At 36.2% G+C, this 14,351-nt stretch overlaps 2 protein-coding genes across 2 annotated transcripts; one reads left to right on the top strand and one right to left on the bottom strand.

The window, feature by feature from the left end:
* The first annotated feature begins 434 nt into the window (after positions 1-434).
* Positions 435-3,397, top strand: LOC112527978 (AT-hook motif nuclear-localized protein 1-like). Its single transcript, XM_025138849.1, has 5 exons — positions 435-1,161; positions 1,861-1,928; positions 2,048-2,179; positions 2,268-2,429; positions 2,991-3,397. Exons 1-5 carry the CDS (start codon positions 774-776, stop codon positions 3,273-3,275), a joined length of 1,035 nt encoding a protein of 344 aa, XP_024994617.1. The 5' UTR covers positions 435-773; the 3' UTR covers positions 3,276-3,397.
* A 5,270-nt stretch (positions 3,398-8,667) lies between these two features.
* On the bottom strand, positions 8,668-11,660 carry LOC112528146 (ATP-dependent Clp protease proteolytic subunit-related protein 2, chloroplastic). Its single transcript, XM_025139093.1, has 9 exons — positions 11,569-11,660; positions 11,439-11,482; positions 11,297-11,369; positions 10,461-10,578; positions 10,195-10,332; positions 9,973-10,089; positions 9,685-9,753; positions 9,480-9,575; positions 8,668-9,086 (listed from the first exon to the last, which is right to left on the bottom strand). Exons 1-9 carry the CDS (start codon positions 11,634-11,636, stop codon positions 8,949-8,951), a joined length of 861 nt encoding a protein of 286 aa, XP_024994861.1. The 5' UTR covers positions 11,637-11,660; the 3' UTR covers positions 8,668-8,948.
* Between the last annotated feature and the right edge of the window lie 2,691 nt (positions 11,661-14,351).

Raw genomic sequence — 14,351 nt, 5'->3', positions numbered from 1 at the left:
TAATTATTTATAATTAATAATAATGAGGGATATCCTGAAAATTTTATCGTTTTCATACTTTTTCTTCATCGCACCTATTATACTTAACAAAAAAAAAATATATATATATATATATATATATTATGCACAAATCATACATTTAAATCATTTTTTATAGTTTTATAAGAATAAAAAAAAGCTTTGGCAGCCTAATTTCACTTTTCCCAACTATAATAATAATTTATATTTTTTTATTTTCACCGGACTTGAACCATTTCTTAACCAAAATCCATAATTTCTTCCACTTTAATATTGATAATTAAAGAGCCAACATTAAATAATTTCCTTTTTTCCATTTTTACTAAATTTTCTTTTAAATTTGTAATTCAGACAATCCTGAGAAAAGTTAGCAACCCAAAATAACTTCAACACCTAAAAACAACCCCCAATTTCTCCATCATCTTTTCACAGAAAAAAGGATTTCTCAAGCTCTACCCATTGTTCCTCAACAATTACATGGTTTTTCATCATCATCATCATCATCATCATTCAGACCCCTTCATTTTCTGCAAATTTTCAAGTGAATGATCACTGTTTCTTCTAAACAGATTTCTTGGATTTTCTTTCCCTTCATTTTTTGCATTTTTAATTAAATTTCTGGGTTTTGGGTTTTAAAATCTCACTCAATATTTTCTGGGTTTGTTTTATTTTCAAGAAAATCAATAAGATTTCTCTCCAATTTGTTGTTTAAAATTTAGTTTCTTAATTTGTAGTTTAAAATTTTCAGTTTGGAGATGGAGGGGAGGGAAGGGATGAACAATAGTGGTGTTACTGTGGTGAGATCAGATGCTCCATCGGACTATCATATTGCTCCAAGAACTGAAGCTCCCACCACCGGATCAACAGTTGTCACAACCCAAGTGGTTCTCTCTCCTGCTCCTCCGTCCACGGCGGTGCCTCCGCCGTTAGGCGTGATGCCTTTGTCTATGAAGAAGAAAAGAGGCAGGCCTAGAAAGTATGGACCAGATGGGTCTGTTACACAAGCTTTATCTCCAAAACCCATCTCATCTGCCGGTTCTTCACCGGTGATTGACTTCTCATCGGGAAAAAGAGGCAAAATCCGGCCACCCTCCGCCGGAAAACACCATCAACATTCATCAAAGATTGGGTTGGAAAGCTTAGGTAAATACTGAAACTTTTTTTTTTCCTCCTGTTTTTCAAGATTCAAATTCTTGCAGTTATAAACTGAAATATGTTGCTACAGTGATTTGGGAATTAATTCATTTGATCTTAATGAGATAAATTTCAACTTTTTAAGTATACTGATCAGCAGTGGGGCCTAGATACCCCTCCACCATGGACATGGATGGTTCTTTTTAAGTTCTTTGTCTGCAAGTTATGTTTTTTAAGAATCTTGATCTCTTGATTCTAATTTTGTTACTTATATATATATATATATATATATATATATATCATATATATATATATGTATGTATATATAACAAGAGAAGAGTGAAGAGGGTTAACTAAACTGAAGATTGATGAATTTTTTTGGAAGTTATATTGTAGGTGGTCACTAACAGTATCTATATTTAGCTAGACCTGTAAAGATCAAGACTTTGCTTAAATTATCTTGTGGGGTTTGGTTGTTGGCTCAACAGTAGAATTTTGTTGCAAAATTTTGTCTTTTTAAGACTCAAAGAATCCTTAATTGCTTCTGTTGATATACTTGTGGAGCCCCTGCATCAAAGATCAAGATTATGCAACCTTTATGTACTACATGAACCCTAGATTAAGTTTTTGGGGTTTTCTGTTTATAATTTTTGGTGATTCAACGAGTAGATCGATCGATTGTAACAGAATTCAGTGTCGTTTGGTCAGGTGATTGGTTTTCCTGTTCGGTTGGTGCGAATTTCATACCTCATATCATCAATGTTAACGCCGGGGAGGTAACAAATCATGGGTCTTGTTCGTGTTTGATCATTTAAAGAAAAAAAAATGAAGATGTGATATCATGTGGGTCCCGTGTACTTTTATAAATTTCGTTACAATTTGGTCGAATATATAGGATGTGACGATGAAGGTTATATCGTTCTCTCAACAAGGACCTCGGGCGATATGTATTCTGTCGGCAAATGGTGTGATTTCAAGTGTAACGCTTCGACAACCGGATTCTTCTGGTGGTACTTTGACATACGAGGTACCCATTTTTTTGTTATTTGTAAAAACAGTTTGTAAAAAAGGGTTAATGAATTCATCATTCTAATATCTGAAATGTGTTTTTGAAGGGGCGTTTTGAGATACTTTCTTTAGCTGGTTCGTTTATGGCATCGGAGAGTGGAGGGATACGAAACCGATCTGGTGGAATGAGTGTTTCCTTAGCGAGCCCAGACGGTCGTGTTGTTGGAGGTAGTGTTGCCGGGCTACTCGTAGCTGCGAGTCCTGTGCAGGTACTTGTTTTCCATTTTTGATTGGCAAGCTGACGTGATGTATATATATATATATATATATATATACACACACATGCATAGGGTCATGTTCGGTGGAAAAACATGAAAAAATGAAAATCTAAGAAACACCTTGATAATAATTCATTCGGATAGTATACACATGTGCATACAATGAAATTGTTTCTTGGTTTTTATGCACATGTGCATACCAGACAAATTGCTTACCAGACAAATTGCTTACAAATTACTTGTATGCATATGTACAATGAATGGTTACCAGGTGTTCCTTAATTTTTCATTTTTTTTGTGGTTTTCTCCTCTAGTGTTGGGCCCCGGTGAGAATGAAAGGTATGAAAAGGGTAAGAAGAGATCTTCATTCTTGGATCAATCATAATTATGATCAATTTCCGTATCAAGCAAAATTCATGTGATGGGGGTTGACTTTAAAACTGATCAAGGGTTGAAATCTTTTCTTTGCACTTCTCGCCTTAACTTCCAGTATCACAAGATCGTTCGTCTATATATATATGTATGGTAATTACTTAATCGGGGGTGTATCAGATTGTGGTAGGAAGCTTTTTGACGGGGAACCAGCATGAACAAAAAACTGCCAAGAAACCAAAAGCGGAGGCCGGACCACCACCTGCCGTTGCAATTCCGACATCAGGTGGAGGTGGTGGAAGTGGGGATACCGAGGAGGAGGAGGAGGAGGCGGCGGCATACGGGGTGAAAATGAAGGTGTCATCAGCAGGAGCAGCAGTGTCGTCGTTTAGAGGAGGAGATAATTGGTACAATAACGAGAAAAAGGCGAGTGAAATGAATATGAGTGGAGCCGTAAACAAATAAATAGATAGTTGGAAATAATAGGAGGGTAGGTTGCATAGGAGCCCATTTGTGTTTCTTTGGATGTAAAATCAGTGGATGATTCTATTGAGTCTTATTAATTATTACATCACTTGTTCACTTCATCTTTCCGACGTGGCACGGGTCACTGTTTCGTTCTTCAACCGTAGAGTGAAAAATTATACGGTTACCGTATATATTTTGAAACTATAATGAGAATACAAGTTTTTCGTAGTAGAGTTGATTTGCAAGACTTTTCTTCCACCTTAGACCTGCGCTAGAGACTATTAGTGTCATTTTCTTATTTTTTGTCTTCTAATTTCAGATTTATTATGTTTCTAAAAAACTTGCAAGTAGAAGACTTTATCAGATTTTACATATGAAAATCAATGAACTAACCACTAGGCAAATGTAGATTTTGTGTCATCGCTTGAAACAGTTTCTAAGTTTGTCTCTGTTTCACGGATCTCACGAAAATGAAATGGTTTTATATAATCATATATATAAATTTTGGTCTTTTAGGTTTAGTTAAAAAAAAATCTGAAAGTGAGACATTGACAACAACATAAAAGTGCGAAAGAGTCAACAAATGTCTAAACCTTGACAGCATAACGAGTTCACATACTTAACACTAAATAAATAAGAGAAAACTCTTATAAAACTAAAGATAAAACTCTAAAGATAATATTATTGGTCAATGATAAACTGACTAACAATGAAAACAATAAAACCTATCGATATTAATTCTAAACCAACTAGGAAAGTAAATAAATAGTTAATAAAAGTAAAACTAAAACCAACAAATAATCATCCTAAGCTAATTAAAAAACAAAATAATCAAATATAAACAATCTGTATATGACTTGTAAGAACACGCTCGTGACCTGATACGCGACCCACTTTTGATCCAAGTCACGTAAGCGATTGTGTTCCAACTTTTGATCCAAGTTTTTAGGCTTCTTATGAGCTTGTTTTCTTATTTTCAAAAGAGTTGCAAAATACCACGTTAATCATAAGACGTGAACTTTAATAAATTCAACTCGCTATGTGAGCTGATTAATTCCAGGGTGACTACTGTTTCACAAGTAGCCCGGAATTACCGCATTTGAACCTTTGTGATTACAAGGAGATTTTTATTCCTTCTTAGATTTGAATATGGAACCTCCAGACACTTTTGACCTCTGGAGTTCAAGCTCAAACCTATCAGACACCACATTTAGACTTTATGGTTTTAAAATATCATTCTTGTGACTTTTAATTTGCTCTTAAAAATGATCCCTAATTATTAATTCCATTAAGAAATTCAAAAGATGTTTTAGTTAGTAGATGGGAATTTCATACTAATATTTTGAATTGGTTTTTCCAACACCACATTCATCAAAAATCCAACAAGTTTTTGCATACCAGACATATGATTTTGAAGTTGCGGCCCCATCATTCAAACATAAATAATCCGTATATCACTGATGAAATTACCATCAATTTAAATCAGCGCTCATCAAGAATTCTCGTCAAGTCACAAGTCTTCCTATTACGTTATGCCAAAATGCACAACCACTGTGGGCATTCATTCCTATGCCGGGGCCAGGGGCATGGCAGATGAAAACGAGTATCTCCTCTAGATGGAAGAAGATTCTCTTTCAAAAGTAATTTGGTACCTCTGCCATTCGCAACCCTTTCAAATCTAACGAAGACAACCATCATCATCTTCATATTTTCCATCATCCTCTCCGCCAATTCCGCTTCCACTTCCTCAGTACTTGACGCCTAAGGAAAAAACCTCTGGTCAGGGGTGGGTTTGAGATTAAACGGCGAAAGCGGCGGACTCTTCCCGGCCAACAACTCTTGCCCTCTCGGCGTTGCGCCAACCGTTGACTTTCACCCCCAGTCAACCCCAAAAAAAGGCATAATCCGGCTTTCCACGGACGTTAGCATCAAATTCTCCAGCTACAACGCCTGCAATGGATCAAACGTATGGAAGCTGGTATACGATGAAGATATGAAGCAGTTTGTGGTGAAGGTGGGAGGTGTAGAAGGAAACCCTGGACAGAAAATAGTGGATAATTGGTTTAAGATGGAGAAAAGTGGTGGTGAAGATGGTTATAAGTTTGTTTTTTGTAAGGTTATCTGTAGGGATCTGGGAGTGTCTGTAGATGGGACGGGAGTGCGACGATTGGCAATCAGCGCTGATCCATTGTTGGTCATCTTCTACACTAAGGGGCCGTTTACCAAGCGCTTACCTAGGTAAGTGCTTACCAAGTCACATTACCTTACCGGATGAACATGATAAAGACCAAGAATCTTACCTGGTAAGAGCGAGACAAGGACCAAAAGTCTTGTCCAGTAAGTGAGGACTGAGGACAACGACTCTTATCACGGTAAGCGCTTACTAGGTAAATTGTTGCGTACGGTATCATTTTGGTAAACTAAAATCTTACCCGGTAAGGAAATGATAGTGTAAAATTTTACCAATAAACACTTATCAGGTAAATGTTTGGTAAACGGACCCAATCAATCACTTATGTTTAAGTACTAGTTACATATGTAAACAAGAATCCTCCTCAATCTTCTATCTATATTTATATTTATGTAAACTATATTTAAAGTATATTAGAGAAAACTTATTAGAGAAAACGAAGACGGTCAAATCACATGTAAAATCACATATGATTTTACACTAAAGGTCAATGTAAGGGTTTATGAGCGACATCCAACGTAGCCTGTGACCAAAGTCGCGTGAATCATATATGATTTTATATGTGATTTTCGTGTAAAATCACATGTTATTACACCATTTTCTTATTCTCTTATTTAATTATTGTTCTTGTATGAACGTCACAATCTCTCTCCCTCTCTCTCTCTCTCTCTCTCTCTCTCTCTATATATATATATATATATATATATATGTTTTGGGATCATGTGAAAATAAGAATTAAGATTAGAACATGTGAATAAAATCTTCATTAATTATTTTATTTCTATTATGATGACATAAACTTTACTAACAAATTAATGTATGAGAAAGTGATTAAAAATGCGTAAAGGTTAATGAACGTGAGTGAAATTGAAGTTATGATTAAGGAAGTCACTTCAAGGACCATGTTTTTTGTAAGCAATCAATTAAGAATAAATGAATGTTTGCAAATTTTATAGTGGTTATATTAAAAAATTAACTACGGTTTAGAAGTATTATTACCAAAAGTTCTATTCTCATCAACCAAACTCTATATATGTGTGCATAGGATTGAGTTTCGGCGAGAATGAGAGTTAAGGCGAGAAACGTAATAAGAGATCTTCATCCTTGAATGCATATTAGGATGAGATGCATCGAATCAATCTCCATATCAAGTGCTTTTATGGATGGGTTTGAGATCAAAGACAATCAAGAGTTCAGATCTCTTCTTACACTTCTCATTTTAACTCTCATTCTCACACGATTCTCGCCTATATGTGTGTGTATATATATTATGTGTATATATATATATATATATGTTTGTGTGTATAGTATATACATATGCATCTATGCATAGACAAACAAGAATGAATTTTTTCACATAATCCCAACTCATTGATGGGTAATGATTACTGATTCATATGTTATCATAATGAAATTAATTACTACACTAAATATGAGCAAATACAAACTTTTTGTTACATTATAATGACACGTGGTATTTTTTTTAAAGACTATCAAATTTTGTTATATTTTTCTAAAGCTTTCGGGTATATTACTTGCATCATTTGATCACTCTTTTATTCAAACATGTTTATATGTTTAATTAATTTTACAATAAAAATATAAAAATCATCAAGCTTAAACCAATAAACAAGTTATTCAATCGCGAGTTCGAATCCATAAACGAGTATCGAGCTCGAGGTTGGTATTAATTTTTCGAGCAGATCTCGAATAACCTACTACTCAGCTCGGCTCGTTTACATCCCTGGTGCATGTGCAGGTGTGTATTTTTACCTCAATTAATCCTAAGGGTTCTTGGAGATAAGCTTGAGAAATCCCAACGGCCTTATAGGGACTCGAAAGGTAACCTAGACAAAAAAAACCCAAAAGACCCACGTCTTATCGTCAATGTGTGTAATGTGTTTAAGACAACAACTCAATATTCACCTAGAGGGTCGTCGAGGACTATAAGACCAACGGGCATGGATACACTTCAACCATCGATGATCGTTGGACTTGGAATCAATCTGAAGTTACCTCCATTACTGGAAACTTGTTCTTTATAGACTTCACATTCACGAAGCCGTTTATCAAACTCTTACCCGGGTAAGCACTTACTAAGTCACATTACATTACCGGATAAATATGGTAAGGACCAAGAATCTTACCGGTAAGAGCGAGACAAGGACCAAGAGTCTTACCCGGTAAGTGAAGGCGATGACTCTTACCACAGTTGGCGCTTACAAGGTAAATCGTTGCATACGATGCCTTTTTTGTTGACTAAAATCATATCCAATAAGCAAGTGAGAGTTTTGAATTTTACTGATAAACGTTTACGGGATAAACGTTTGGTAAACCACACCTTATTTTAAGTCCAATAAAGTGATCCTTATGAATTGACCCTATGTGCCACATGTATTATTAAACGTAGAAATTATTATTTGTTGGCCTCGAGTCTTCACAACCATCACTTTATCTCAGTCAACCCCTTTCCCGGTCCCACGACCATCATTAGTTCACGGTGTCCTAGGAATAAGTTTTCGTATTAGGATTTTGGGCAACTCGTATTCTTCCTCGAAAGTCCATGCAGCCTTAACGAAATGCTAGATAACGAAGAACACACAGGGAGAAATCAATGCTTTAATGATTCTTAGACTCGTATGCTTCGAAATCTAACAACTTCCTAGGTTTGTCTACATGATCCCAAGAGTAATGCATCAAGAATGTTCTAGACTAGAAGCATGTATGTCCTAGAATGCCATGGAGAACACTAAATATCCATAAAACCACATCCTTCCATAGAGAATACTATGGGTCTGTTTGTTAGCAGCTTAATGAGCTTACTGGGACTCACAGCTTATTCGATCAGCTATACATGATTGTTTGATAGTGGCTTAATGATATAAAAGTGATATATTCAGTAAGCTTCTAGAGGAAAGTTTTATGCAAAAAGAGTCTTTTCCAAACTTGTCCCTCCCAATTAAAAAACACGCTCCTTCCATCTATGAAAAAACTATCCCAAACAAAAACGTTCTTAATTTATACAGAGAGATTAATCCACATAGACAGCTTTATCCATAAATGATTAATGGAAAACCAACCAAACAGCCCCCATGTTGGCTAGTGGCTACATGTTGGCCATAAATCAAACTAAACGAACATAGTAAATCCCACATGGAATTTAGGAAAATATTCCAAATTATTGTACCTCAATCAAGGAATGCCCATTGAATAATTATTCTTCAAATTAAAACTAGTATTGGACTGGAAACTGAGCTAGAAGGTAACAGGAACAAGTTGTGACATATGAGGTAGACCACATGCGAGCTAGAATGTAAAAGGAACAAGTTTGTGACATATGAGGTAGACCACATGCCCAATGAGAGCATTTTATGGTACATGAAGCTGGAAAACAATCTAGTAATCTAAAATGTATCACTTGGCGTTGAACCCATAATTTCCAAAGCCCAAGAAACAAAAAAAGAATGTAAAATAGAAGGCTAACCAAGACCTGTACCAGCCTCTTTCCTTGGTGCATCAGCCTTTATACGGGGAGGCCTAACAATTCTATCAATCAGCCCATACTCCAAAGCTTCTTGAGCATTGAACCGCTTAATTCGACTTAAGTCCTTGTAAACCTGCAATTAAAGCAAAAACCTACTGAATAAGGGAAAGCCAAAAGATTGCAAATACCGAATGAGGAGAGAGAAAAAAAAAACTAGCAAGAACAGCTTAGGGCTTGTTTGTTAGCCACTTAATGAGCTTAATGAGACTCGGAGCTTATTCGGTCAGCTATACATGACTGTTTGGTAGTGGCTTAATGATATAGAAAGTGACTTATTCGGTAAGCTTCCTGAGGGAAGCTTTATGCAGAAAGCCAAGTTTTTTCCAAACTTGTCCCTCCCAATTAAAAAACACGCTCCTATCTAGAAAAAGATTCTCACAAACAAAAACCTTTCCATTTTGTCCATACAGAACTTAATGAAAAAACCAACCAAACAGCCCCTTAGTGGAAGAATTCCATACTATACCTTCTCCACAGGTTGACCTGTCTTTTGAGCCAACTCCTTGAAAAGATAATCTCTAATTCTCAGAAGTTCATTTGCTTCGTTTTGAATATCATCAGCCTGTACAGCATCATTTGGTAAGAAAATGATAAACACGAAGAAAGGATTAGGCTATATTGGCAATAACTATATCTATTAATTGTAAGCCTTTCTTGACATATGTTCAAACCTGACCACGAGCTGTTCCAGCTGGCGACTCTAAAGCAATTCTTGAAAGTGGCATTGTGAAGCGATGACCCTTAACAATTCAGGATCACAAAAAACACAGATCATTGATCAGAATCCATCACAAAAACTATTTATTCGTACTAATATTCGGCATCAAAAACACATTGCTAATTGTAGGCATGATCATCTCAATACATTGTGTGATGTTCTTGTAATGAGTTCAAATATAGCTACCATATCAATTTACTTCATTACATTCTGTGTATTCCTTCTGAGGAACATAAATTACCTTTTCTCCAGCTGCAAGGAGAAAGCCAGCCAGATTATACGCATATCCCACACAGTGGGTGCCAATCGGACTTTGCAAGCTTTGCATCGTATCATAGATGGCCATGCTTGGAGTAAGCTGCAAAAAGAAGGAAAGTCGAAACATATAAACATCTAGGCAGCAATACAGAATTGGAGTATGGATTATAACTTTTCCAAGGGAAAACAAGAAGAAAGAACTCACATCTCCACCGGGACCATTAATGTACATATACATTCTTTTAGAATTGTCCACACTGTCAAGATACAACATCGTTGCCAGTACTTGGTTACTGAATTCTTCATCTATATCTTGCCCAACAAAGATAACACGTTCGCGATACTGCACCAACCATTGATTAAATAGAGAAGTAAATATCAGCTCATTTTTGGGAAATCTTCATTTTATTAAAAAAGATTGCATAAAATGTTCTATATCCATGATTGTAGAAAGAAAAGATGACAACTTACAAGGGCATTCCACAAATCAACCCACTGCCATGTTCCTTCACCGGGAACCCTATAGGGAACTCTTGGAGTCCCTATCGGCATCATTACAATGCGTCCCCGTGCTGGCTTAATGCCAGTCCTGTAATTAGCAGTAGATCAATTTAGAAAACTAATGTGTACAGTGTATATCATAACAGTTGATAACTTTTCATACATAATACTGATATGAACCACAAGTATGAGCAACGTCATACACATGGTGAAAAAGAGAAGGGGAAGAACATGGTTGAGGGTGAGATACCGTATTTTATCAAGCCTTCAAAGAGTACGGCCAGTAATGGTAGTATAATAAACGGGCACACTTCAAAAAACACATTTCAGGCAGTGGAAGCAAACTGCTCCCCTTGAACAGCTCAAATGAATTGATTTGTGATGACCTCAAAAGAAAAATCATTCAAAATCCTACCTCAATGACAAATACATGAAACTGGATTGCTGATGAAAGCTTGAAATTAGGTCATAGAAAGGTAACTCTGACTCACGATGTCAAAGCTAATACTTCACATATACAGAACTATAACGGATTTTCTTTCCAATTTAATCACCGTTACAGTTCTATTTGTAGAGCTTCGTTAAGATTAAGTTTGGCACATTTGACGAATTTCTTTTATCAATCTTTGAAAGTGAAAGTCACTTGTTTGACATCCAAATCCAAAAGTGCATCTCAATGTTTGGAACCAATACAGTACGAAATTTGGTTTAATGGCCATAGGATTGAAGCATAGATTCAAATACAAAACTCAAATACAGGAATTATCGGATTCGTCTCTTTTTCTATTTCGTTTATGAACATATACCTGGGCTCAATACTTTTATGAATTTTTTTGTGCAATTCAACACTCAAATTAGGTCTCGAAATTCCAAAAGAATCTGCACAGAAAACAAATTAGTTAACCAAAAGAACGAAGATAAGAGGAAGTAACGGATGAAAAATCTCACTAGGATTTTGAAGCCTTAATCCGACGAAAACCTTGTCACCGGAGCTGTCGATTAAGCAACATGAGACAGTTAATTGAAAGCCTTTATGGCAATTAATATCAAGGAATTAAGTGTTGATGTGAGAGCTGACCTGAGCGAAGAAGGCTGAGATGGGTGTAAATATGAGGAACAAGTGATGGAATTGAGAGACACCGCCATTGTTGCAAATTACGAACAGCATATGAAGATTATGTTGAAGGGACGCATTTTGTGTTGGACGAAAAATGCGGGTCGGATCTTCCTTTGTAATCAGATAGGAATGGAGCATTATACCGGGTACATTTGTTTTTTCCTATTCAGCATGACTACTTTTGGTCAGGAGCTTAACTTGAAGCGGTTTATTCAATCGATTATACACGAATATTTGACTTACTGTCAAGTTTTTTTAATTTTACTTCTCCCAAATTAAAAAAAAAAGCGTTAATTTCATTTAAAATAAATTATAGATTTGTCATATGCAAATTACATATTAGATCCTTTAAACGAAATAATTATACATAGCATTACTATGGTTTTAGTTTTGTTGCTGATTGGGTTCCGACTCCATTAACTACAACTATGTTAAGCCGGAGGTATTTTGGTCTATTTATTAGTAAAAAACAAATTTAAAATATTAATCAATATTATATCTCAGTCGAGCATCGTCTTCCTCGGCCCTTCTTCATTATATTCATTGCAACAGCCGATTCTAATTTACACACCTCCTCCTTCCCTTCATGGATTTGTAGCTCCCTTTCTCCCGAAAATTCATCCAAATGTCAGAATGGAGATCAATTTTGTTGTTGTTGTTGTTGTTGACTATGGAGATGGGGATGATGGTGATTATGTTGTTGTTGTTGTTGTCGACTATTGCAACTGTTGTTGACGATGGAGTTGAAATAACCACGAGGAGTTATGTCGATATCATGAATGATTTGTTGCTACTATCGTTGGCTGGTTATTGTTACTGTTGTAAGTGACGATTTGCGGTTTACTACTGTTGTTAATGATGGGGAGGCTATTGTGATGGACTTTTCGAGAGATGATGGAAGCAGGTGAGGTTGGTGACCAAACGATGGTTTGTGATGCGCAAAGAGGTGTGGGGGATGTTAATAATATACACGCACATGAAATCTCCAAAGAACTCCGGGCTCCTCCCCCATCTCCTATGAAAGCCCATTCTTTCCGTCGACCAAACCCGAGAAAATGATTATTAATTAGAGAAACTCCGATTCATCAATCGGTTTGACAAGAGATCGACTCCGATTAATTGATCGATTTTACAAGGGACTATGATTCATTAAACGATTTCACAAGAGACCGAATCATTGTTCGATTTTACAAGAGACTACGATTCATCAAATGATAATCGATTTCACAAGACTCTCCGATTCAGATTACTCCAAGGACATCTTCGAATCCAGGGATCACGGTATCATTTTTTCTCTCGTTTCTCTTGCTATTGAAATATCTTCAATTGGCAGTGTATTTGGTCCCATTGTGACAAATATCTTTAATTGGCAGTCTCTCGGTCCCGATGTGACAAATATCTCCAATTGGCAGTCTCTCGATCCCAATGTGGCTGATCATTCCCTCAGACCAGCTACTGATTCATCAAACAAATTCACTAGATTTCATCATCATCGATCAATTCCATTACAATTTAATAAAAAAAAGTTGTTATACAAAACTCATGAAAAATCCATAACGCCTAATATCTAAATAAAAAAAACCTAATTCTAAATGCAACAATTTGAACATGAAGAAGCCATTCGATTCTTGAGATATTTGGTTTCAATCTCACCCGCCCACTACAAATACCCATAGAATGAAGAGTGGGGAGGAGGAGACTCGGTGTAGAGGTTTTTTTGCGACGATGGTAAGTGAGAAGAGGAGCAATGGTGACTAGTGGCGGATGCAGAAAAAATTATTGTAGGGGGTATGATTATGTTTTTACCCAATTTGGAGTAGTTGCAGAGTCGTAGTGCAGACGCCGAGACGCGGGAGGGACACCAGAATAGGCGGAACTGGAAGCAGGAAGTGAAGCAAGAAGCGGTGAAAGCAGGAAGCAAGAAGCGCCTCGATGAATGAAGGTGCAGGCGTGCAACAGTGTTCTTTCTTGAGCCTTCGACAGTCACGATCACGGTGGAATGATTGAGCGATGAAGGTGAAGGTAAAATGAATTATGGGTTGGGCTGGAGAGTGGGGCCTTCATGTTTATTTTATTGGGAGCCTGATCACATAGTCATAAAATCTATAAGTAAAATAAAAAAATTTGGGCTTTCTAGATTTGATTTTTTTGGGGGCCCAGAACCCCAACCCCATACATGTGCATCCGCCACTGGTGGTGACTAGCCAGGGAGGATGGAGCAAGTCGAGAAAAAGAGTGATGCGCCAATGGGACTTTCTGGGGGATGAGGGTTGTAGCCAATACACACGTATGTGTGTGTGTGTGTGTGTATATATATATAGAGAGAAATGTTTAAACGAGAATTTTAATTATTTAAGAAAATAAGAAAAAAAATCTTTAATATACAAAATCACATATGATTTTACATTAACGTCAAAAAAATGGAAGTAGACGACTTTTGAACCTATATGATTTTGTACGTGAATATATGTATATCTGAATCATGTATGATTTTATACGTAAATATATATATATATATATATATATGTGTGTGTGTGTGTGTGTGTGTGTGTGTGTGAATCATGTATAATTTCATACATGAATCACGTATGATTTTGTATATTAACAATATGTATCTTGTTTTCTTAAATAAATAGCTTTCTTCTTTGAATATCTATACTACATTAATAAGCATTTAAACCAAAATCTTAAGTACAAGTTTTAATGCATTGAATACAAGCTTTTAAAGCACAAAATAAAAAAAA

Source organism: Cynara cardunculus (assembly GCF_001531365.2).
Source record: "Cynara cardunculus var. scolymus isolate 2C chromosome LG 15, CcrdV1, whole genome shotgun sequence".
Lineage (NCBI taxonomy): Eukaryota > Viridiplantae > Streptophyta > Magnoliopsida > Asterales > Asteraceae > Cynara > Cynara cardunculus.
Note: the sequence above shows the minus strand (reverse complement) of the source record. Positions and strands in the feature narration are given on the sequence as shown.